The 23,471-nt window shown below is 44.1% G+C and overlaps 1 protein-coding gene across 1 annotated transcript in view; it reads right to left on the bottom strand.

Moving 5' to 3' along the window:
* Positions 1 to 549: 549 nt before the first annotated feature.
* Usp13 (ubiquitin specific peptidase 13) overlaps positions 550 to 23,471 on the bottom strand; it is a 118,320-nt gene continuing 95,398 nt past the window's right edge. Inside the window, exons 15-21 of the mRNA XM_059265342.1 lie at positions 23,187 to 23,309; positions 22,604 to 22,630; positions 21,503 to 21,646; positions 19,358 to 19,515; positions 17,914 to 18,067; positions 4,976 to 5,060; positions 550 to 2,695 (exon numbers count right to left, since the gene is read on the bottom strand). Coding sequence (XP_059121325.1) covers positions 2,602 to 2,695; positions 4,976 to 5,060; positions 17,914 to 18,067; positions 19,358 to 19,515; positions 21,503 to 21,646; positions 22,604 to 22,630; positions 23,187 to 23,309 — 785 coding nt within the window. The 3' untranslated portion in view covers positions 550 to 2,601. The remainder of the gene's footprint in view (positions 2,696 to 4,975; positions 5,061 to 17,913; positions 18,068 to 19,357; positions 19,516 to 21,502; positions 21,647 to 22,603; positions 22,631 to 23,186; positions 23,310 to 23,471) is intronic.

Genomic DNA, 23,471 nt, shown 5'->3' with positions numbered 1-23,471 from the left:
ACAAAACAGAAACTTTGATCCATTTTCCAAAGACACATTGGGAGTCTACACAAGTGAATATCAAAAGCTATTTACAGGAAGAAAGCTCTGCCCTTCACACAGATGGCGACACATGGAGAGCATGCCACACAAACACACCACCACATCTCACACAGAAGACTCCTGGCAGGTGGGTCACCCGACAAAACCCACACACCGTTCCAGGTGCAGCCAAACACGTGTCCTGTCTACACACACGTGTAAGTGGTCTATCCCACTGCTGCTCCAGAGAAGCCTGATGTGCATACACCAGGAGACACAGGCAAGCACATTTCTAACAAGAAAGCCACTGCTCATTCCGGTGCGGCCAGCTCCTACTATGAATGAATAGCGCATATACAAAACCTTGCCAGGAAATAGCCCTTGTGTTCGTGAGGCAGGGGGGAGGCGGCCATAATACACTTTCTTCAAGTATGTCTCGGCATCGGAAGGGCTAATTTGCTTAGTCTACCTAATGAAATTAAGGGGTTTATAGCCTGAAATCTTTAATGCAGATTTTTACACCATTGATATTGCAAAGTTTTTATAAAATTTTTATTTTGTTCAAAATATACATGCTATCTTTGACCACATTTGAATTCAAACTTCCAAAGAGCCCCCTACCCCCTCAGAAGGCCTTTGCTTTGTAACACTGCAAACCAGCCACCAGTAAGGTGTGTTCAGAGTCATTATTCCATGACATGTGGCCCTATAGGGAGTGGGTTTTGTAAGGCTGCTTTGTGTGGGAATTCCCACGGGGGTGGGGTGAGGGGGCAGGCTGGTCAGGGACACACATAGCAGACTCGGGATCTCAGAGCCAAGCCTCAAGGGGTCAGTGGGACAGTGTGGTAGAGAACGACTGCATCATGCACTCCCTCCCGCCATGTCCTTTGTTCCCAGAGGGAAAAAGCATCAGCTAGTCGAGGAGGCAGGGATCGTACTCTCCTGGTCTACCATGCTCCACCTTCTGTGCTCTGTGAAGGTTCCTCGCTGGTCAAAGCCTGCTAGAAACAGGAGATGCGCCACCTCACCACCATGCAGATGAGGAGTGAGGCACAGGTAAAAGGCAGGACTGGCCAAGGCCCACAGCCAGTTGAGGCAGCACCCAGGTTTCCGGGCCTCTGGCCCCAGTTCCACAGCCCGGGCTTGCAGTACACATGACCTTCCTTCAGACAGGGACCCTGGCTTAACAGAACCCTGGCTGTTCAAACTCACCACATCCAAGTCCTATGCCTCTGCTTTACTCAGCCCAGTTAGTTTTACTTCTTTATTTTCCTGCAGTTTCTAGAAAGATCTTTCCAATCAAACAAGTAAGCAGACAGCAATAAATCCTTTTTCACTTGATCGACTAGTCTGAACTAGAAACTCCAGGGACAGGAGTTTGATGAAAAGCAGTAAGTACATGACAGTGAGCTCATTCCTCTCCATAGCACATTCAGAACTCTGCTCTGATCTCAGGCTGCAGCTAAGACACTGAGATGAACAGCTGGAAAGGACAGCTGTCCAGATGTTACAGAAGTGCCTCTGCAGCTCACATCCTAAAGTGCCCAAGGTCACACTTGGGGTCACAGCAGATAGGCAGCAAGGGCAGAGGTGAGGCTGGGCCCTGAGAAGCAGAGAAGCGAAAACATGAGAAAGTTCAGAAAATCAGACAAACTAAGGGCATTTAACATGATTCCAGGGACTAAGCACAAGGCTTAGGAGACCACTGACCTAGCTACAAATAAACACAAAGCTTTGAGGGAATACGCTGCTGAGGAAGAGAAGCCATCTGCCTTTGGCAAAGCACAATAGGACAAGACTTAGGCACCTGGCATTGATGTCAACTGGCACAAACCCACATGAATGCCAGAAAGCACTTAGAGGCCACAGCACAGCCCTTTGTACTCCTTAAAATCCAGGTGGGGAACTAATTTTTAACAATTGTTCCTGAGTTATAGGTTTGTTAAAATGTTTGCCTGCCTTTTCCAAATATGCTTAACAGCAACTATTGGGCCTTTGAACACCAACCCATCAGATTTCCAGCGGACTACAAAGGCCACACATACACTCTCACACACATTCATACAGTGGATTATTAAGTCTGATGTGATTTAAATTAAAAATAGCTTCCATTGCAGATGTCCTAGTACACATAGCTAGGTCAGAAATTATTGTGGGAAATGAAAACATGATGCTACAAATAAAAACCAGCCCAGGTTTTGATTTCCCATTTAGAGGCATTTTTCCACTGTAGGAGAGGCCTCACCACTGACCCCCAAAGTGGAAAAGAGAGAGAAGGACACTCTGTATCTGATGTGCTGGTGGCCATGTCTTTGCTTACATCATCCACTCCCTGAACAGTTACAAAATTCCCTACAGCAGAGTATTGCCACCAATAGAAATAAATGTCTTCTCGTTCTTCTCCAGGAGGCGTCCAGTTGAGTGACCAGGCTCTTGGAAGAGGCAATAACTAGCCATGTAGTCCTCTATGTCCAGCTGTCCCAACTTTTTTCCTTTACTTTTCTGTTTTCTTTCTTTTTTTTTTTCTTTTTTGGCAAATTAAAAAGATGTATGGCTTCTTCTCGCCAACTCTTGTGAGGCTTAGCTTGGTATCCTACGGTAAAAGTACATATATCCCAGGTCTTTAGGAGGCCTTTCTGAGGCACAAACTCTGTGGTCATTGTAGATCACCCATCTGAAAACAAAGACAGAAGCATGTGGTGGGTTTATGTCAGCAATGGACATGCGGTAGAAAAAAGGCATTGTACACCATGGACGAGAGTCCTTAACAGCTCAGAGGCTTCCCCATGACCACAGCCCAACCATTGCATAAAAGGAATGGAATTCTAGTGAAAACTCCCCACCCACCCCAAATCTCTCTCTCTCTCTCTCTCTCTCTCTCTCTCTCTCTCTCTCTCTCTCCCTCCCTCCCTCCCTCCCTCCCTCCTCTCTCTCTCTCTCTCTCTCTCTCTCTCTCTCTCTCTCTCTCTCTCTCTCTCTCTCCCCTCTCTCTCTCTCTCTCTCTCTCCCTCTCTCTCTCCAGACACGGTTTCAAAGCTCAGGCTGGCTTCAAACTTGATAGCTAGCCCAGGATGCCCCTGAACTGTGCACCATTCCCAGTTTATGTGGTGCTAGGAACTGAGCTAAGAACTGTTCATCAACAGTCCACCAACTGAGCCACACCCATAGCCCTGCTTTTGAGTTCTTGAATTCAATCAAAAACTAGTTACTAAAATGTATTGGAATTATTCAAGTTATTTAAATTTTCCATCCCATAATTCTCTTTGTGGAAACCTATAAAGAGCCTCAAAAAGCAATCCAAGAATTATATCCAGTGATATGTATTTAAATCTTGGTATAGAACAGCCTAAAATTCAGAGGTAAACATGCATCAGTGAACTATTAAATAACATTTCTTCAAAAAATATTTGATAAAGCAAGAAAATAATTATAATATAGTATGAAGATGTAATATGGACAAGTCACAATAAAACATGGAAGGGCAAGCAGGTTATATTTAGTAATATATATGTATATGCATATATGCATGTAAGCATGCAACAGCAATTAACCAGAAAAGAGGCCAAGAATTTGAAAGGGAGCAAGGAGGGGAATGTGGGAAGGTTTGGAGAGAGGGAAGGGAAGGGAGAAGAAATGTTGTAATTACATTATAATCTCACAAATTTTTTAAGTTAAAAAGAAAAAACACAAATTCTAAGCAAAAACAAAAAAACAACAACAACAAAAAAAAACAAAGAAAGGGTACAACTCCCTGTACATACTTTAAGATTCCAAAAAGGTGAAAGTGCATGTGCACAAATGTGTGTGTGTGTGTATGTATGAGTGTGTGAGCATGCGTGTATGTGTGTGAGTGTGTGTGTATGTATGTGTGTGTGAGTGTGTGTGTGTATGACTGTGTGTGAGTGTGTGTGTGTATGTATGTGTGTCCTCCCCCAATGACGCCAACAGAAAAAAGAAAGAAAGATATCAATATGCAGACAATGGCTATCCTTACAATTACAAAATACATATTCTTTGCATTGTTTTGTACTGTCCTAATTTGTTACAATTATTTGTACTGATTTCTCTAATTAGGCCATTCCTTGAGGTCATCATGTATGTAAGTTCCTGTGTAAAAAAAAAGACTGTCCATTTTCAGCACGAGGTGCATTTAGGGGTTTTAGAAAGGAACAGGTCTCCTGCTACAGACTAATCCCAAGAAAGGGCAATCTCAACTGTTCATTGGATAAGGCTCTGTGTCCCAAGCCAATGAGATAAGGAGTTTGGGACAAGACCCGGCCAACAGAAGTTGCCAGTTAGGCAACTTGAAAAACCACTGTCTTGTACCAGATGAGTCCACCAGCCATGTTTGCCTTTTCTCTATGCTGTATCCCCTTCTACAGAATGGTATGTTAAACACTGCTTCATTTTCAGCAGCCTCTTGAATTTGTTAATATCTTATTTCCAATCACAGACCTGTGTTCTCTGCTTGACTCTACTGATCAAGCTGAGAAGCTAAAAGACTTGAAAAAACAAAAAGAAAGAGAGAGAGAGGGAAGGAGGGAGGGACGGAGGGAGGGAGGAAGGAAGGAAGGAAGGAAGGAAGGAAGGAAGGAAGGAAGGAAGGAAGGAAGGAAGGAAGGAAAAAACAGTTGAGTCTGGACAGGAACAAACTGTCTTGGTCATGGGAGACATGGGTGAAAGGTCAACACCCTACCTGGGTGGGCAAGCATATGTGTTATGCTACTGTCCATGTGATGTGAACAAGCAAGAAAGCCCAGCATAGGCTACAGCAGGAACAGAAGGGACCCCCAAGGAGAAGGTGTGAGGTTATGTCGCCTCATTCCTACCTCTTTGCAAATCTCCCAAGTTTGACTCGAGAACCAGAAACGACATAGAAAATACTAGTACAAGAGTTGAACCCAGAAGGGGCTCAACACCCCAGCTATCCACCATCTTTCTAAACAAGACTCACCGTCCCTCCTTTTTGATATGGCAGACATAATGGCCACTCATTGTAGATGTTCCCATGTGACTGATGAATGCAAATAACTCGTACACTAGGGAAAAGAAAAGAATTCAGTTACAAGGCAGCAGTCAAGAACCCAGTATGCTTCTGAACAGCACCTGGAGCCAAGAGAAGACTCACAACTGACTATCTGGACTCACAATTCAAGTCAGTTAACCGTGCTGTTGATCGTGTGTTCACACACACACACACACACACACACACACACACACACACACACACACACCGATATGGAACCCTACCAGCAAGCAGGAATAAACTGTCAAAGCACAGCAAGCTCTGCTGGTGCTAAACTCAAATCCAGAAGCAGGACCCCCACCCGACCCCCCAGTCTGCAGCACGCTCGCAGGTCTGAAAGATGCACGAGGGTGGAAAAGTTGCTCCATCTTTTTGAGTCTGTTTCTATCACTGAGTTGGAAGAAAACAGAAAAGGGAGAAAAGGAAAGGAGAGAGGAGAAGAGGAAGGAGGGCAGAGAAGAGGGGGTTGGGAGAAGGAGAGAGGGAAGGTTGGAGGGAAGGATGGAGGAGAGGGAAGGAGGAAGGGATGGGAAACTTAAACACCACCCACGTTGCAGAGCTTTGTGAAATTTAGAGTCAAATGTCATGAACTGTCAGGAATGTGAGGAAGAACATTGCTGTTAGTTTTAGAAAGGGCCAATGCTTCACACAGGATGTCTAACTGACTCATGCTACAACCAATGGGCATCAGAGGATATCAGCTTCCTGCTTTTCTGGGGATGTGTAGACCCCGTAGAGAGCGGGGCTATCTCTATTCTCTTCTCAGTAGCCTCTGTCACCAAGCTCAGTGCTCTGATCAAGTTCTTGCTGAGTTAATTTCAGTTCATGTTGCCGCTACTAATGCTGGACTCACACAGCACAAAGTGAATCCATGGACAAGTCCCTATGCCCTCAACAAACTGTTATGGATGATAATGAGGTAACTAGAAGACAGAGCAAGTATTTGCAGACTTTCACAGTCACTAGTGGGTGCTGTGGGATAATGCTTTTGTACACTGGTTTAATAAAACACTGATTTGCCAGTAGCTAGTCAGGAAGTATAGGTGGGGCGAGCAGACTAAAGGAATTCTGGAAAGAGGAAGGAGATGCCAGCCACCACTAAAGGAGAAGCAGGATGCCAGCAGACTGGTAAAGCCACAGAATACGTGGCAAAACATAGATTAATAGAAATAGGTTACTTTAAGATATAAGGGCTAGCTAGGAAGAAGCCTGACCCATAGGCTTTGAAAGTAATATAAGCCTCTGTGTGTTTACTTGGAATCAAACGGCTACAGGAAGCAGAAGGGAGAGATTCGTCCTGACCGCAGGGCAGGACAGGACCGGAGAAACCTGCAGACTACAAGTGGGAAATATTCCTATGTGAGTAAGAGGCATAAAAATGGGCTTGCATATCCATTTTTAATACCCAATTTTTCATTATCATTTTCCAAAAAAAGAAAGTTCTGGACCCAGCCTCATCTCACTCTCCTCTTCCCTTCTCTCCCACTTGCTTTTTACCTGCTGATCAAATACTTCTTCTCCAAATACTTGTCCCTAGACATGACCTCTTGGCTACCCAGAACCCATACTTGTGGTCTCCTATCTGTCCCATCTGTTGGCAGCCCCCTTATCTCCTTACCTACCGAAGTCAGTGCCTGTAGCTTTGATACCAGATATTTATTTCTTCCTCTCTATGCAGACATCCTCTTTCTGGTTAATCCTACCCAGTCTCCTAGAGCAAACGCTATTGCTTTCATAGTTTCATTTCTAGAATGCTAATCCTTCATACATAGCATAAAACTGCCCAGGCATGGGGGAGCATGCCTGCAATCCTAGAACTCAGGAGGCTGAAGCAGGAAGATACAGAGTTTGAGATGAAACCCTAACTCAAAAAGCAAAAGAGAGAGAGAGAGAGAGAGAGAGAGAGAGAGAGAGAGAGAGAGAGAGAGAAGAAAGGAGGAAGGAAAAAAGAAAGAAAGAAAATGAAACAACAGCATAACCCTGAATTTTGTACCTTGCTCTTATTTCCAGCCAACCCTGCAGTGCCTAGTTACCAGTTCTAAGAACCTGAATAGAGTCCTTAAGGTTTTCTACATGTAAGACTATGTCACCTAGATACCTTTCATTAGGTCGAGGAAGTTTCCTTCTACTATTCTTAGTTTGTTGACAGCTTCCCCTCAGCCTTACCATCTCAATCAGTGGCAAGTCCATTCTTCTAGTAACTTGAGTCAAAAATCTTGATATCTCTCTTGCTCCTTCTACCTAGCCAAATCATTAGCATCATCTCCTTCAAAACGGATCCAGAACCCAGCCATCACACCCTCCCCCACTCGTGCTCCTGGGTCCGTGTCGCCATCGCCCTTCTCAGGACAGGTTACAAGTCTCTTAACTGTTCTCTGTCCTTCCCTTGTCTCTGATGACGTGCACTACTCTCAGCATGGCTCCCAAAGCTGTCTTTTACTTTCCTTATTCTTTTTGAATGGAAGTCAAATTGTGGTCATTAGTCCTCCCAATGCCTTCTGTGACTTCCAACAGACCACAGGAACTTCCGATTCTTGCAACAGCTCATGAAATTCTCCCCACTTCTTCCCATCTTTCCCCTTACTTCACTCTAGCTACTCTGGCCCCTAGCCAGGCATCTTGCATACCCGGTGAGCTCTGTCCTCAAGCCTCTACACCTACCATTCCTTCTAGCACAACTTTGTCCTTCAATCCTCACATGACTCAAGGTTGCAGGTCAGATGCCACCTCATCAGAACCACCTCATCAAATACTCACCTCTTTCCCTCCTCATCTCTCTCACCCTGCCTTATGGTCCAAACAACACAAAATACCACACACTGACACATACTTTTTGAGCATCTACTTATCATCTACCAACTGTTAGCCCAGTCTAAAACACAACTTGACAAGGACAGAGAGTTTGGAGTTTTTCTTGAAATATTCTAGGCACAGGAAAAAAAAGTGATTTTCATGAGGTTGTTGAATGTTTTAATAAATAAGTGAAAGGGGTAATTTTTCTCATGTCCACAATTGTTTCTTTAACTTCTTATATTGTATATTTTTCTAAACCTCATACCAACATGTAAATTTAGGTATATGCCGGTAAATCAATATTAACAGGAAATCAATCAACTGCTAAGTGTCTGTTGCTATCATGTTGACTGGCTGAAATATAATCCCAGTTTAGAAATTAGAAATTTAAGTATGTACACTCAGCATCATAAAAATAAGAATTTGAAGTTTAGCATGAATCTCAGTCTCATAATTTAAACAGTCCAATCAGGCAAAGGCTGTAGAATAATCCTTTTGTACACTGTGAATATGTGTTGCTCTCATTGGTTTAATAAACTTCTAACTGGCCAATAGCTAGGCAGGAAGAGGTTAGGTGGGAGAGTCAGACTGAGAGAATGTGGGAAGAAGAAGGGTGGAATTGCTAGCCAGACACAAAGGAAGCAGGAGATGAACATACTGTGCTTAAAAAAAAAAAAAAAAGGTACCACCATGTGGTAGAGCATAGATAAGAAATATGGGTTAATGTAAGTTGTTAGAGCTAGCTAGTAACAAGCCTAAGCTATTGGCTGAGCACTTATAAGTCTCTGTGTGGTTATTTGAGAGCGGCTGGCAGGACAGAAACTTCTGCCAACAGGCAAAACCATTGCAATGACAGTTATCATACCTGGGATTCAATTTTCAAAAAAGGTATCCAGAGATTTTACATTTGTCTGCCCTCCTCTGAGCCTCCCTCCCACACTAAGAACCCACTCTGCCTCAGATGGCTGGGAAGGCAATGGGGGAAACCATTCCTTAATGCCAAGTGGTTTTGTAGGCAAACACCTTTGGAATAATTTCATATCAAATCCTAAATTTTCAGCTGAAGAGACACAACGCTGCTATCCCCAAATGCAGCTCCCTCTATAGTTCATGAGGGGAGCAACTGTTCCCTAAACAGTAATTTCTGCATTCAATTAGAGCACCAAAGGAGCACTCCCCACCCCAAAACATATTGTTCATATACCCACACAGCCGAATGCTCAGCCAGATGGAGTAAGACAGACACACACCCAAATATTCTCAATAGAGCCACACTATTAAATCCTATCTTGGTTAGTTTTATAATGAGGTGATAAAACACCACGACCAAAAGTAACTTGGGGTGAAAAGGGTTTATTCTAGTTTATGATTCTCAGGTCACAGTCCATCATCAAAAGAAGTTGGGGCAGTAACTGAAGGCAGGAACCTAAAAGCAGGAACTGAAGCAGAGGCCATGGAGAAACACTGCTTACTGGCTTGCTCCTTATGGCTTATTCAGCCTGCTTTCTTATACCATCCAAGGCCACCTACCCAGAGGTAGCAACATTCACAGTGGGCTGAGCCCTCCCACATCAATCAAGAAAATCTACCACAAACTTGCCTACAGGCCAATCCTTTCGAGGCATTTTCTCAATTAAGATTCTTTCTTCCCAAATGACTCTAGCTTGTGTCAAGTTAACATAAAATTAGCCAGCACAGTCCCCAGAGGTGCTTTCCCCTCTTCAGTAAAGAACTAAATGTATGTGTATAGTCAGAATCATAAAAAAATTTAAGTATGTACACTCAGCATCATAAAAATAAGAATTTGAAGTTTAGCATGAATTTCAGTCTCATAATTTAAATTCGCCATGTTTATCAATATCAGCAACTTCCGCATGCATTATTCAAAACCTCCTGCTAGGGACTGACAGCAAAAGGGGAGACTTTCTTTCAACACATCTGCAGAAGCTAAGTAAGCTAGAGATGCCGACTTTTATCTGTTCCCAAAAGAACTGGGAAGAGCAGAGCCAACGGGAAAGCTACCTGGTTCTTCTCCATGTCCCCTGAGATCCCACCCCAAACAATAGCCTCATCACGCATGTTCCTCCCGAGGCAGAGGGAAAAGGGAGCTTGAGTCAAAAACAAATGGTTCAGAAATGGTAACTTTCAAAGAGAAACACTCATCTGGAACAATTTGAGGTGCTTAAGATGTGGCTAGGTCCTCCATCTGGAGAGAAGCAGCTCAACGACCAGGCTCGAGCTACACGTGAAACAAGCACTCTGCACCTCACAGAAGGTGCTCTGCTTGAACTTTATGAAAACCATCTCAGTCTTTCAAATAAGGAAGGCTTGGTTTCGTAGGTTTTTTTAATATCACATGGTACCACCACTATCCCCATCCAACGTAACACCAATTGTACTCTATACTATTGTTTTTTGAGAAAGCATCTGTCAGGAAAATTCCACGGAAGTTCAAAGGTCAAAGAGGCTGACAGCATTTGAATGTCATGTGGAGTAAAGGTCACCCAGAGATCACCCTCAAGACAGAGATTCCATGACTCGAAGTCTGCCCTACAGCCTGCTTTTTTTCTGGTGGGAGGAGTTATGACTCGGCTGTGAACATGACTGTCAAATTCTGAAATCACAGGGTTAGGGTTGCACTCTAACAACTCAAAACTCCCAGAAGTGATGACATTCGAGCAGGTCTGCCGCTCCCAGTTGAAAAGGTCAGCTTGGCTCCTCTCACCATTTATTGCTGAAGTCCCAAACTTTGAAGTTATGGTTTCTGTCCCATGGGACACACAAGCTCATGGGTACACAGTTTGAACACATCAGCCTTTGGCCAAACTCAGACAAGCTCACCCTAACCTTTCTTTGCTAACTCTTTCTCAAGTAGCCCAGCATCCTGAGCTAGAACAGTGACTCAGAAATAGACCTCTTGCCTGGTGTGCACAAGACCCTGGGTTCGATTCTGAGCACTACAAAACAGGAAATAAAAACAAATATCTGATTTGTTATTCTGATGTGCTACACAGTGGTGATGTCCGACTGATTGATCTGAGAGTTATGTTCATTTCAAATTCAAAGTCATGACTTTGCCTCCTTGAAAATCACACTTTAACTACATGTCATTACACTAATCAACTCCAGCTTTGGAGCACCTTGGTATGAACCTACTGTCATAAGCAATTACTATACACAACAAGCACCAGTGTCTCCTAGGGGCATGAATCCAGTCTGCACAGAAGAGAAGAAAAAGCTACTAGACCATTTAGAGGCTGTGGAGCTCAGTGGTTCACTCCCATTAGCTGTACTGTGGGGAACACCTTTGGCATCTGCATCCCAATGCTAACAGAGACTCAATTGCTTTTCAGAAACTAGGAAGCCTGGCTACCTTAATCCAGTTGACACCATCCACAGCCTTTGAGACAGGGATTGGTGACACCATGGCAATTCTGGACAGATCACTGGAGCCTTAGCTCATAGCCTGTTACCCATTGAAAATGTAGCATGTGATCTTCCCTACTCACTCTCCCAACAGTCTTAGCCATGGAACTCAGGAGCATAAAAGCCAGGTGCCTCTGCCGTAATGTCTCCAATAACAAACTAGCTAAACAAATGAGATTGCTGTGTGTCCCCCAAAAGGACAGAAGGTAAACTAACCTCGGGGTCTTAGTCTGCTACACATAAGAGCTCTGTTTTCCACACCAACTCATAAGTTCTAACAGCTTCAGTGACCTGTGCTTGTCACAAGGCTGGCCAGGCTGCCATACAATCAGAGTATCTGTGTAGTGTGGTTAATGACGACGGAAGAAAGGCAGCCATTGCTATGGTGAGCTACTTGCCCATTGCTCAAGGCATGACTACAGAAAAGTCCCTGGAGTTCTGTCAGAGGGTGCTCTCTCCCTTTTCCATGGGGCTTAGCCTGTATGTTCAGAACTATTTGCTTTGTTTTCATTTCTCTTGTTCTTGAGCCTAAAAATTCTGGTCTCCAGTCTCCAGTCTCGCTGGTACTGCACAAATGTTAGTGAACATGATAAAGCGACACACTCCACCTGGAGTACCGAGACACCGCTTTCTGAATAGAGCCCATGGCATTTGCTTGTGTATATGCACAGACCACAAAGTCCTGCATGTCTGTCTGTCTATGTTACTGTGGATTGAACCAGGGCTTTCACATGTGCTAAGCAAGCTCTCTACCACTGAGCTGTATCCCTATACCCCACCTTATAAGGCTTCACATTACCAAGACCACATGGATTCCAAATATAAGGGTCCTCAGGCATTCATTCTTGGATGTAAAATAACTGACTCCAGAGAGCGGTCTTTTGTGGTGTTAGCTACCCCTCGGGGTGGGAGCTCTGAAGTTTGGGTGCCCAAGTACTGAGAGGATGAAGTAAGTCTCTGCTTCCTGGTTGAAAACTCTCAGCTGCTGCTGAGGCTGTCTGAACCACAACAGCAATGCTGGAAGGGTGCAGACTTGAAGCACTCACAGTGTAATCATATGTTAATTACACCAGCAATCAGTGGGCTCTTTAAAATGTTACACACTCATTAAGTGCAACATTGAAGGGGGATGGATTTGTAGGAGCGGGAGCCCAGACAGGCCAGAGTAAAGGCTTGGTTTCCCAGTCTAGAAAATGTTCAAAATCAACAGAAAATGAGGTGCTAGGCCTAAAATGTGAAGGGCCCAGTGATGAGTAAGCCTAGTGAAATGAAGGCCTTCACATCCATCCCAATATAAAACACAAAACTAGATGAAACCCTGAGAGAAACAAGGAGAAAGGGAGGCCATATGGTGGCACCAGACCCTCCTGCTGAGCAGAAAAGGAGGAAGCCCAGGGCAGGCAAGGCTGAGAGGACAGCAGCTGCTTCGTGAAGGGCTGAGAGTGTAAGTGGCCCTTCCCAAGCAGTGACATTCTTGCTCAGTCAGAAAGACAGGAGCATCAGTTGGTTCATTATCCATTACCCAAAATACTTGGGACCAGAAGTGTCCAAAACTACAGATAATTTTTTGTTTTCTGTTTGTTTTATTTTTAAATATTGCAAATGTTGGGACCTAAGATAAAACACAAAATTCCCTTGTTTCATACACATTAAAAAAAAAAAAGTGTGCCTGCCTCTGACTGTAGCTACTATTAGGAGGTGTGGCCTTGTTGGAGGAGGTGTGTCACTATGGAGGCAGTCTTTGAGGTCTCATATATGCTCAACATACTGCTCAGTGTCTCAGTTCACTTCCTGTTGCCTGCAAGATGTAGCACTCTCAGCTCCTTCTCCAGCATCTGCCTGCCTGCATGCTACCATGTCCCACCATGATGACAATGGACTAAACCTCTGAACTGTAAGCCAGCCCCAATTAACTGTTTTCCTTTATAAGAGCTGCCATGGTCATGGTGTCTCCTCACAGCAACAGAACACAAAGACACCATCACAGAAGCTCAGGTGTAACATTTTTCATTTGAGGCATCATGTCAATACTCAAAACTTTTGGACTTGGGAGTATTTGGAATTTCAAATTTTAAGATGCTCAGCCTGTAGCTCTTCATAACCCATAAATCCTCTACAAGAAGACCCTGAACAAGTCCTCTTTTAACCTCTATTTTGGCAGTAATCACTTCTGAGTCAGGCACTTACCTCACTGTGTGCAGTGCTAACCTAGTGTGGAAGGTTCTGGAAGCCACTCTCTACTTTCTTACAGCTATATTACCCTGATATTGCTTTTCAGGGGGTGGTTCTCAGGTAAAGACTGCATTTCCTGGCAGACTTGTTGAGCTATGTGTGTTACTGGGTGCCCCAGAGTCCCAAATTTGGCAGATCTGAGTAGGGCCCAACCATTTTCATTCCTGACATGTTTTGAAGAAAAGTTCTGCTGGCCCAGCCTACATCAGAAGCAGGCTTTCAGAAGACTCACTCTGCTCTTCTCAGCTCACCTCTGAGCTTCCTGTGTGGGGCACATCACCTGAATAGAGCGTATGATAGAACACAGACTCTTGGAACCTGAGAAGGCTGGAACAAACCTCTCTGGGCTGGTCACAACCAGCAAGACACAGCTGTGAAGGAGGACCCTGGAGGCCATCCTGGAGCTTTTGGGGAGAGCCTGTCTGAGAGTGGGACTGAAACAAAAGCCACAAGAGGACAGCGGCACCCAACTCCTGAGCCTTGTCTATTTTCCTCTGTCCCTAATGGAACAGCTTAAGCAGCAGCTTAAGCACCTGAAGTCCCTCGAATAAGATGACAACACCAGGAGCCTGCCCTGGCAAATCAATTAGAATCTCTCTGTATGTTGGGAAATGTCTCTGTATGTTGGGAAATGTCATGTAACTATCTCCTTGAAATTAAAACATTCCCTACAGAGAGGGAGCAGAGGTTCTTACAACTGAGGAAGCCAATGAAACTCACAAGGCTTAGAAAACTGGAACTTACAGGACTCACAAGCCCTTCCCCAAGGTTCTAGAGCAGTGAGCAATTGCTGGGGAGAGGAGACTCCAGTGGAGCAGCCTACAAGCTGTGCTCCAGGGATGCAGCATTAGGTCTTCACCCAGAGTGGGATGAGCTTTTTAATGATGTAGCTACCTTTGCCTTCCTTGTGTTCCTGTAATTAATCCAATAAACTCACAGGTTCAGTAGGCTTGACTCGGGTGGAACCATTTGATTACTGCCCTATTTAGGGTGAGCAGACTATTGCTTCTGTCTCCACAGTAAAAGTACCACAAAAGAGCTTGGTCTCTCTGGTCAGTACCAATTCCCTTCTGTTGGTAACCTGAAGCCTCAGTTCAACACAGGCCATCTTGCCTTTATGTGTCCCCACATGCTTGACCTCATCTCCTTTTCATCCTTCTCAGGTAACAGACCCACCCCCAGGAAGCCAGGACCTGGGACCTTTCAGATAAAAGCTATTGCATCCTGATTGCGTTGGTTAGGGTCAGTCCCGCCTCCATCCCAGTAGTTGCCAGATTTTGTGAAATAATATTTTATTTTTGCTTACACAAGTTATGCTCCCCAGTTTTCAGCTCCTCAAATAGGGATATCTTATTTTGAATGGCATTCACTACATCTAAGTCAAACATCTCAACCAACTAACACGGGTAGAAATGACTTGGGAATTTAAAACAATATACTTGAACAGAACACACATCTCCCCTGGTTAACTTCTGTGTTCAATGTAATTACAATCAAACCCCACAGAACAGCCTACCACAAGGCCAACAACTATACAACACTCAGTAGTCAAAGGAATGCCACCCCCTTGCATTCATTTCATTATCTCAATGATTTGTATGCTGACCACTCACCATAGGCCAGTGACAACTGAAACAATACACAGAAAAACATTTTAAATAAAAATTTTAAAGGAATATCATTCTGATAAACACTAAGCCAGAAACATAATGATTGTTTATAAAGAAAACCAGAGAGCTCTGCAGAGGTAGGAGGAAGGAACCGATGGAGAAGTGTAGCATTGTTCTGCCCAAAAGATTTAGTTTCAGAAAACTCTGAGGTGTGCCCAAATTAACCTATAACAACAAGAAATTCTCATGCTGATCAATTTTAAATGCACCTGAAAACCTCAATAAAAAATGGGGAAATGGCCAAAGGAAATGAGGAAGCCATTCACAAGAGAAAACTGGGTAAGAAAGATCAACTCCAAGCCCCACTAGGGGAGGGGTGGCCAGTGAGTACATGTTTCTGGAGGTCATGTGACAGGGAGCTGCTGAAGCCTTCAAAGTTTGCATCTCTCACTTGAAAACCTCACTTACAGAAGCTTAGTTTAAAAAAGAAATAAGCTGAAGGCCTTGCACAGCTCATTACATCATTTATATTCTTTTCCTTTTCTATTTTCATGGGTGTGCAGTGTGTGGAGGGTGGGTGCATGTACATGTAAAGGCCTGACGTTGACATCAGGACTTGCTCTGGGTTGCTTTTCCACTTCATTCACTGAGGCTCTCTCAATCAAACCCAGAGCTCATCTATATGGCTGGTCTTGCTAACCAGCTTGCTCTGACAATCCCTTCTCTCTGCCTTCTGAGGCTGGAATATAGACACATTTACCACGTACCTTTTCATAACACTTCTGAGAGTCCTCATTCCCCACCAGCACCCTCAACTCCATGGTCCAACCCAAGTGTCTTAAAGATACTTGAAATAAATTTTATAGTGTCCTTCAAGGGCAAAATTCAATATGCAGCAAGATGCGAGTATCCTCACATGGCCCTAAGACACAGTAAGCCTGAGGGATTATGTGTCTGTTTCTATCATTAATGACCCCTCAGAAGAAAGGAAACTCTGAGGATCAGAACCCCCACCACCCAAGCCTAATGTCGTGGCAGCTTTACAACAATCCAGTCCTGAAGTCCATCCTTCTGCCAAAAGGGTTCAGCATCTCCAAAGACCATGAGGACATCTACGAAGCAGTGGACCAGTGGTCACAGAGTGTGGAACAAATTCTGCTAAGAATCACCGAGAGCTTGTCTATTAGAGCATCCTATGTTTGGGACTACTGCTTTCTGGAACAAAACACAAGGCTTTGTAGATGAACATAGAATTTGGGAGAACCGTGTTCTATCCTTTTCCTAATTAGCCAGAATGAAGAGTTTTAGTGAGTAAATTCCCATTTTATAGAGAAAGAGGGATAAAGGCATGAGACAGTGGAAGGAGGAAAAGAAAGAACAGGAGGAAGTGGAGGAGAAGAGATCATGTGGCCAGTGACAGGAGTGGGTATTTCACAAACAGCGATTTGCCTGGCAAAGGCCTGGAGCAGACAAGAAGAGGGGGTGGTGGCTGAGTGTGGTACTGTGCTGCTGTGGTGCAGACATCTAGGCTGCAGGAAGAAGGATGCAGAACTAACAGATATGGTTGGCTGGGTTGTGACTGCAGGGCATGTCAAATGGCAGGCTAAGGAGCTAAAAGTCATCCCACAGGAAGGAACAGCCCGACAATGGGATGGCATGATGGTAAGAACATGGATAACGCATCTGAACTGTCCCCACCTCTGAAGAGCTGTATGACCTTGGGCACTGCACCTGCTCTTCCCACTCCATTGCCTCACCTGTGAAGTTGGCTATGGTAAGAATTTAAGGAGTGTTTACATACAAAGTGCTTACAACCATGCCTGGCACCCAGACATAACATAAGAGTTGGCTACTGAAAGATGTAACACTAGTCTGCCTGTGGCACCACTTCTATGAACAGTCCTTCAGAAATCTGCCAGCAGGCAGCCTGGAAACAGGAGCATCATCGTGGATCTAAGAGTGCTTTCCCATAGTCAAAGCATTCCTCTATGAATATAAATGCTTCTTTTGGCCACGCTGCCACGCTTCATGAAGAAATGTAAACCTCACTGGAAGGGACAAAGCTGGGTTGGACATGTAGCTCCATGATAGAGTGCTTGCCTAATCTAACCAATATCCAGCATGCACAGAAAGGAATATACAAAGTCTAAATTGGTACCTAACACATACACACACACACACACACACACACACACACACACACACACACACACCAACACTCCTGTGGCATGACTCTACATTATCTAGGTTTTTATAAAACCATGGCAGCCAAAGTGGCAAGTGCTGTGGGATGGTCTGTATGTCAAATGTGTTGTTAATTGGTCAATAAATAAATCACTGATTGGTCAGTGGCCAGGCAAAAAGTATAGGCGGGACTAACAGAGAGGAGAATTGAGAGAACAGGAAGCTGGGTGAAGGAGACACTGCTAGCTGCCATCAGGACAAGGAAGATGTAAAGTACCGGTAAGCCACAAGCCACGTGGCAAGGTATAGATGAATAGAAATGGATTAATTTAAGCTGTAGGAACAGTTAGCAAGAAGCCTGCCACGGCCACACAGTTTGTAAGCAATATAAGTCTCTGTGTTTACTTGGTCGGGTCTGAGTGGCTGTGGGACTGGCGGGTGAGAGAGATTTGCCCTGACCGTGGGCCAGGCAGGAAAACTCTAGCTACAGGCAAGATACCCATTTATGAGAAGATAGCTCTGTGCTGAAGTGGAATGCTGTCAAAGGGTTTGGTACACTGAGGGAGGTGTAACCTGAAATACATTCAGAGCGCTGCAATGATGTCTAGGGCAGGGACTCACTTCCAGATCCATCCTTGACTCGGGGCCCTTCAGGCTTGGCCTCAGACATGATGTTTGCATTGGCATTGTTCTCCATCTCAATCACAAAGTCGCTGTCCTCTTCAAACTCCGGGTGGCTGAAGATCCAGTCCAGTGCCCTTTCCAGGTTATGATTCTGAAGAAAGGAAGTTCACAATGTTTCAGTGTCCAGGCCTCATCACCTCCTGAACATTTGCACCAGGTGTCAGGCATCCAGGCAGGAAGCCTGAAGTAATTGGCTCTAAGCACCTCTTAGTGAGGAGCTCAGACTCTGCCACTCTCCCACACATACCCCACCACAGCAGTCACCAGAAACTGAACTCCAAAGTCTACATCTGTCTTAGTTCAGCATTATTGCAGGCTGGTACCAATGATAAGGGATGCAAAGTGTCCAAAGGAAGGGCGGTATTTCTGCACAGCCCTTTCTACAGCCACAGCAATTATATATACCAATGGCATCTTTTGCAGATACTTTGTAAGATAAAGGTGCCAATGTGCACGCTGGGTTAGCACCTCCTTGCCTTAAATATAGGAAGACTGCAGAACAAATGAATGTCTAGGTTAATGGTTGCTTTAGTAGAATCACATATGGTTCAAATCAACTAAACATCAAGTTATTTCCACCTTTCCCTGTCTGTGACAGCACTAACAAGCTAAAGAATTTGTATATAGAGACTTCAATGAAACAAGAAGGGCTCATGAAAGTACCCAAGTGAAATACTTTGTAAGAATTTTTAAAGGAAAATTCCCATGACCTGATCAAGACTCACTATGATCTCAGCAACAGGCCTGGGCAGGCACCTAGTCAGGACAGGCAAAAGGACCTGGGAGCTGACAGCCACTCAGAATGAGTTCTGATGTGGCAAGGGAAGGTGGGTCTTAGCAAAAGTACTTCCCTGACTATTAAAGAGATACCTACATCACTATCCCATTGTTGCATAGTCCCTGCTGATGAATCGAGACATTCGTAACTACAGAAGTTCTTCTCTGCACAAGGGAACAGCAGCAGAGAATCCCAAGGACCTTCTACAAGGACCTTCAAGACATATTTCTCCAAAGTCTCGATATCAAAACAGCATAGTTTCACCTTAAATTACCAAGCCAGAACCTTGTCATCTACTTTGCTTGAAGCTGGCAAACTCCAAACAGACCTGTGAGCCCCACTAAGGAACGTTCAAGATCCTGATCATATTGCCCCAGCTCCATATCCCCTCATACCTGAGCTCACCTCGAGTTGCTCACGCATTCAGTTTAGCTTTGAGTGTACTACATGCAAATAAATCTTCACAAAGTGTGATGGGACACAGTCAGACAAAGATGACTCCAAATGACCAAAGGACACTGGGAGGTCTCTGTTGCCAGGGACCAAACTGAAACCACCTCTAGCCAGGGCAGAATTCCCTAACACGCAGTCCCCAGTGCTCACCGTTGCTCGGAGGGCCTGCACTGCCTGATTGCGCTGAAATCCCATGGAGGTGATGATAGCTATGCTTTCCTCAGGAGGTTGGTTGTCCAGTCCAGCAGCACCAAAGACAGAGGCTCCAGCCCCTCCATACCCAGGTACAGCCAGTGGTTCAGCAAAATCTGAGGAAAATAACTGTACTAAAATTTTTCTGGGTTTTTGTCTTGAAAACAAACATTGTAGGTATAAAGTGGAAAAATATATAGAATTGTATAATCAAGGGATCCTAGAACCAGATCTAAGGCTAGACATACAAGTCAATTTAACAGAATTGGGAGGTCAGAAAGGCCAAAGATCAGGTGATTTCCAAGCAGACTTTTCAGCAGGAAAAGACAGCCTTTTTAACAAATGGTGCCAGGACAATTAGCTGTCTGCATACAAACCATAAAGACACATGTCCCTCCTCATGCAACACACAAAGTCAACTCAAGGTGAATCATTGTCTTAAACACAGGACTAAGGGTATTAATTTTAATTTTTTTAATTAAATGAGAAAACACGGGAGTCAGTCTTTGTGACGCTGGGTTAAGCAAGAATTTCTTGTATACAACACAAAAAGTATAATTCATAAAACAAAAAGGTAGCTGTATCACACCTCATCAAAATTTAAAAAGTGTCTACTTCAAAGACATCACTAAAGAAGGAAAGACACAGCAGAACAGGAAAATATCTCTGCAAATTATGTGTCTGAGAGGAAACCTGTATCTAGAATTTAAAAGGAACTCTTAGAACTTAATAATAAAAAGACAAAAAACTAATTATACCCCCAGTGTTATTAGTCACTAGGGAAATTACCTCTTGAAATCACAGTGACATACCATGGTCCACCCAGGAACCACTATAACAAAATCGCTAACAGTGGGAATTCAGAGAATCTGGATCCCTCATTCGGCATGGGTGAGAGTGTGCAACGGTTCAGCCACTGTGTAAAATTGTTTGACAGTTTTTAAAAAGTTAGGCATAGAACAACATCAATTCTGCTCAAGAGAAAAAAATTATAAATACACATATGCAAAGAAGTTTCTGTTTACAGCAGCATTAATAAATGCCAAAAAGTAGAAACAATCCAACTGACTCTCGCCCTACGGTGAAAGCACAAATAAACCATGGTACAGCAATACAGTAGAACGCAACGCATACAGCCATAAAAAAAAAAAAACTACTGTTCACGCTACAGTGTAAGACCCCTAAACACACTATGAAAAGTGATGGAAACCTGACACAAAAGGCCTCATGCTGTACAATTCCATGTATATGAATTGTCAATATAGGCAAATTCATAACAACTGTAGGACATCCAGCGAGTAGGTTAGTGAATGTTAGGTACTAGAGAGAGCAAGAACGGGAGAGATGGTGTCCTAGTCAGGGTTTCTATTGCTGTGAAGAGTCACCATGACCACAGCAACTCTTCTAAAGAAAATATTTAATTAGGGTGGCTTGCTTATAGTTTCAGAGATTCACTCCATTATCATCATGGTGGGACATGGAGGCATGTAGGCAGACATGGTGCTGGAGCTGAGAGTGCTATATCATACAGGCAACAGGAAGTCAACTGAGACACTGGGCAGTTTCCTGAGCACAGGAAACCTCAAAGCCCACCTCCACAGTGACACACATCCTCCAGCATGGTCATACCCATTCCAACAAAGCCACACCTCCTAATAATGCCACTCCCTATGAGATTATGCGGACCAATTATATTCAAACTACAACAGATGGCTCCTCTCTACAGTATTTCTTTTGAGTATACAAAAATATTCTAGAATTAGACAGTTGCTTAATTGTGAAGTGACTAAAATCCTTGTGAATGTACACTTCTGATGGATAGATATGTGAATGATATCTTCAGAAAGTAGAGAAAACAAGAAGCTAAGGACAGGGCCTCCATTTCTTCAGTTTTCTATTCCAAGCTTGAAACAGACAGCACACCTTTCTAATGATCTTTTGATCAACCAAGTGTGGACACCTTAAAGGAGGAAGTTAGTCCAAGAAAGTTGCTGTTTAAAAGATTAAGTGTGTGACTTTGCCCAAACTGCAATCTGAAAACCCATCTTTAGGGACACATCCTTGAGGACATGAACTCCAAAGTGCTCCCACACTGCCACCTACCAGGTTCCTCCATGTGCACGATAATCCAGTTGAAGGCCACCTCAGCTCCAGTGTTTCCAGTGAAGTACACAGCCTTCCGGCAGGCTTCCAAAGGGAAGCCCATCTCTGCCAGCTGCATCACGGAGGATTCATCAATGTCTGAGGCTGCAGAGCACAGCAGGATATCCCACCATGAAAAACCGAACTTTCCACTTCTGCCCGCCTCCATTGCTCTTCGACCCCTTATCTACAGACTCCCTGAAGAAAGGTCCATTTTGTTGGGTCTTAATTTAACTTCTTTATAGGCCATCTAACTATTGAGCTATTCATGATAAGAAACGATATTATTACCTCAGTTTACAAATGAGGTAGCTCAGGCATATAGAGTAGGAAGTAAATATTTCCAGGCCACACAGTCCTAAGCAGCAAAGCCAAGGTTCCCCCACAGGGCTGCTGGCTCTCAAGCCTACACTCACCCTCCTGAGCCTTAAGGGCCTCATAAGCAGTAAGTCATTGGTCTCCACCTGTTGCTTACTCAACTTACAGACCCTTCCAACAACTGCATATATCCAGCACAGAATACTACTTTGCTGAACTACCTCAGAAAAATTTGTCACACTAGAGGGCTGGAGAGATGGCTCAAGAGTTAAGAGCACTTACTGCTCTTCCAGAGGGCCCAGGTTCTGTTCCCAGTGCTCACATGGGGGTTCACAACCCTCTCTAACTCTAATTCCAGGGAATCTGACACCCTCTTCTGGCCTCTGTGGGCATCAGGCATTCACATGGTATACAGACATGCATGCAGGCAAGACACTCCTATGCATAAAATAAAAATAAACAAATTTTAAAACATGTCACACTAGGCTGGAGAGATGGCTCAGAGGTTAAGAGCACTGGCTGCTCTTCCAGAGGTCCTGAGTTCAATTCCCAGCAACCACATGGTGGCTCACAATGAGATATGGTGCCCTCTTATGGTGTGCAGGTAGAATACTGTGTACATGTGTACTTAATAAATAAATTAATTAAAAAAAAAAAAAAAAAAAAAAAACAAACAAACAAAAAAAAAACATGTCACACTAACAACAAATGTAAGACACCAAAAACATTTTTAAAGATACCTACGGTCTATCAACTGGTTCATCAGGCGATCTGGAAATGAAGGGACAGGTCATAAATGAGAGCTAGCCCCAGCCAATAGTTTTAGAAAAAAGAAACTGCATCAGTCCAGGACATCCTCAGACCCTCTCACTCCTGCTTACCCACCACACACCACCTGTAAAACATAGTTCATTATAGTAATGAGGGGAAACAGCAGCCTTTGGGCACTTAGACACAAATAAAACAGAGGTTCTGACATCTCGGTGAGCGAAATGATTTCCCTGCATTTATTTCTAAGAACACTGTCTACTTGCAAATCAAGGGTTCTAGCCTGAACATTACTGGTAGGAGCCATATGAAAAACTGCCCTGGTCCCCCTGTTGCTCACCACTGTCAGTCTGTAAGCCCTGTCAGGGGCCACCTGCCACCAGGACCCAAATCAATGACTCCTAGTGCATGTGTTTCAAGTGTACAGTGACAGCCATGCTTCATTCCTATGTGTTTAGGTTGATGACCTCACAAGGAGCAGATTAATGGTGGATCAGTGGCTGTTCCTGGCTGGAGGAGGGTGGTAGGGAGAGAGTATCCTTCCAGTAGGAGACAGTACCTTTGGAGTCATCAGGAATGACTATAGGGGGACTGATGTCTGGCAGTTCCTCTTCTCCTGGCTGTAAGCCCCTGGCTCTGAGATGGCTGATATCTAGTAGGTCTGGCATATCAATAGAAACATCTGCAAAACAAAGGATTATATTCACTGGACACTCCAGAGCCCACAGTCAGCTCATTAAAAATCCGCTTGTGTTCACTACATGCATGTATCTAGACAAACTAAGGGACTTAGCAGATTTGTCAAGCCACATAAGAGATTAATGGAGGGCTCAGGACAAGGGCA

The sequence above is a fragment of the Peromyscus eremicus genome, chromosome 6 (genome assembly GCF_949786415.1).
Source record: "Peromyscus eremicus chromosome 6, PerEre_H2_v1, whole genome shotgun sequence".
NCBI lineage: Eukaryota > Metazoa > Chordata > Mammalia > Rodentia > Cricetidae > Peromyscus > Peromyscus eremicus.
This window is presented reverse-complemented; position numbering and strand designations above follow the sequence as displayed.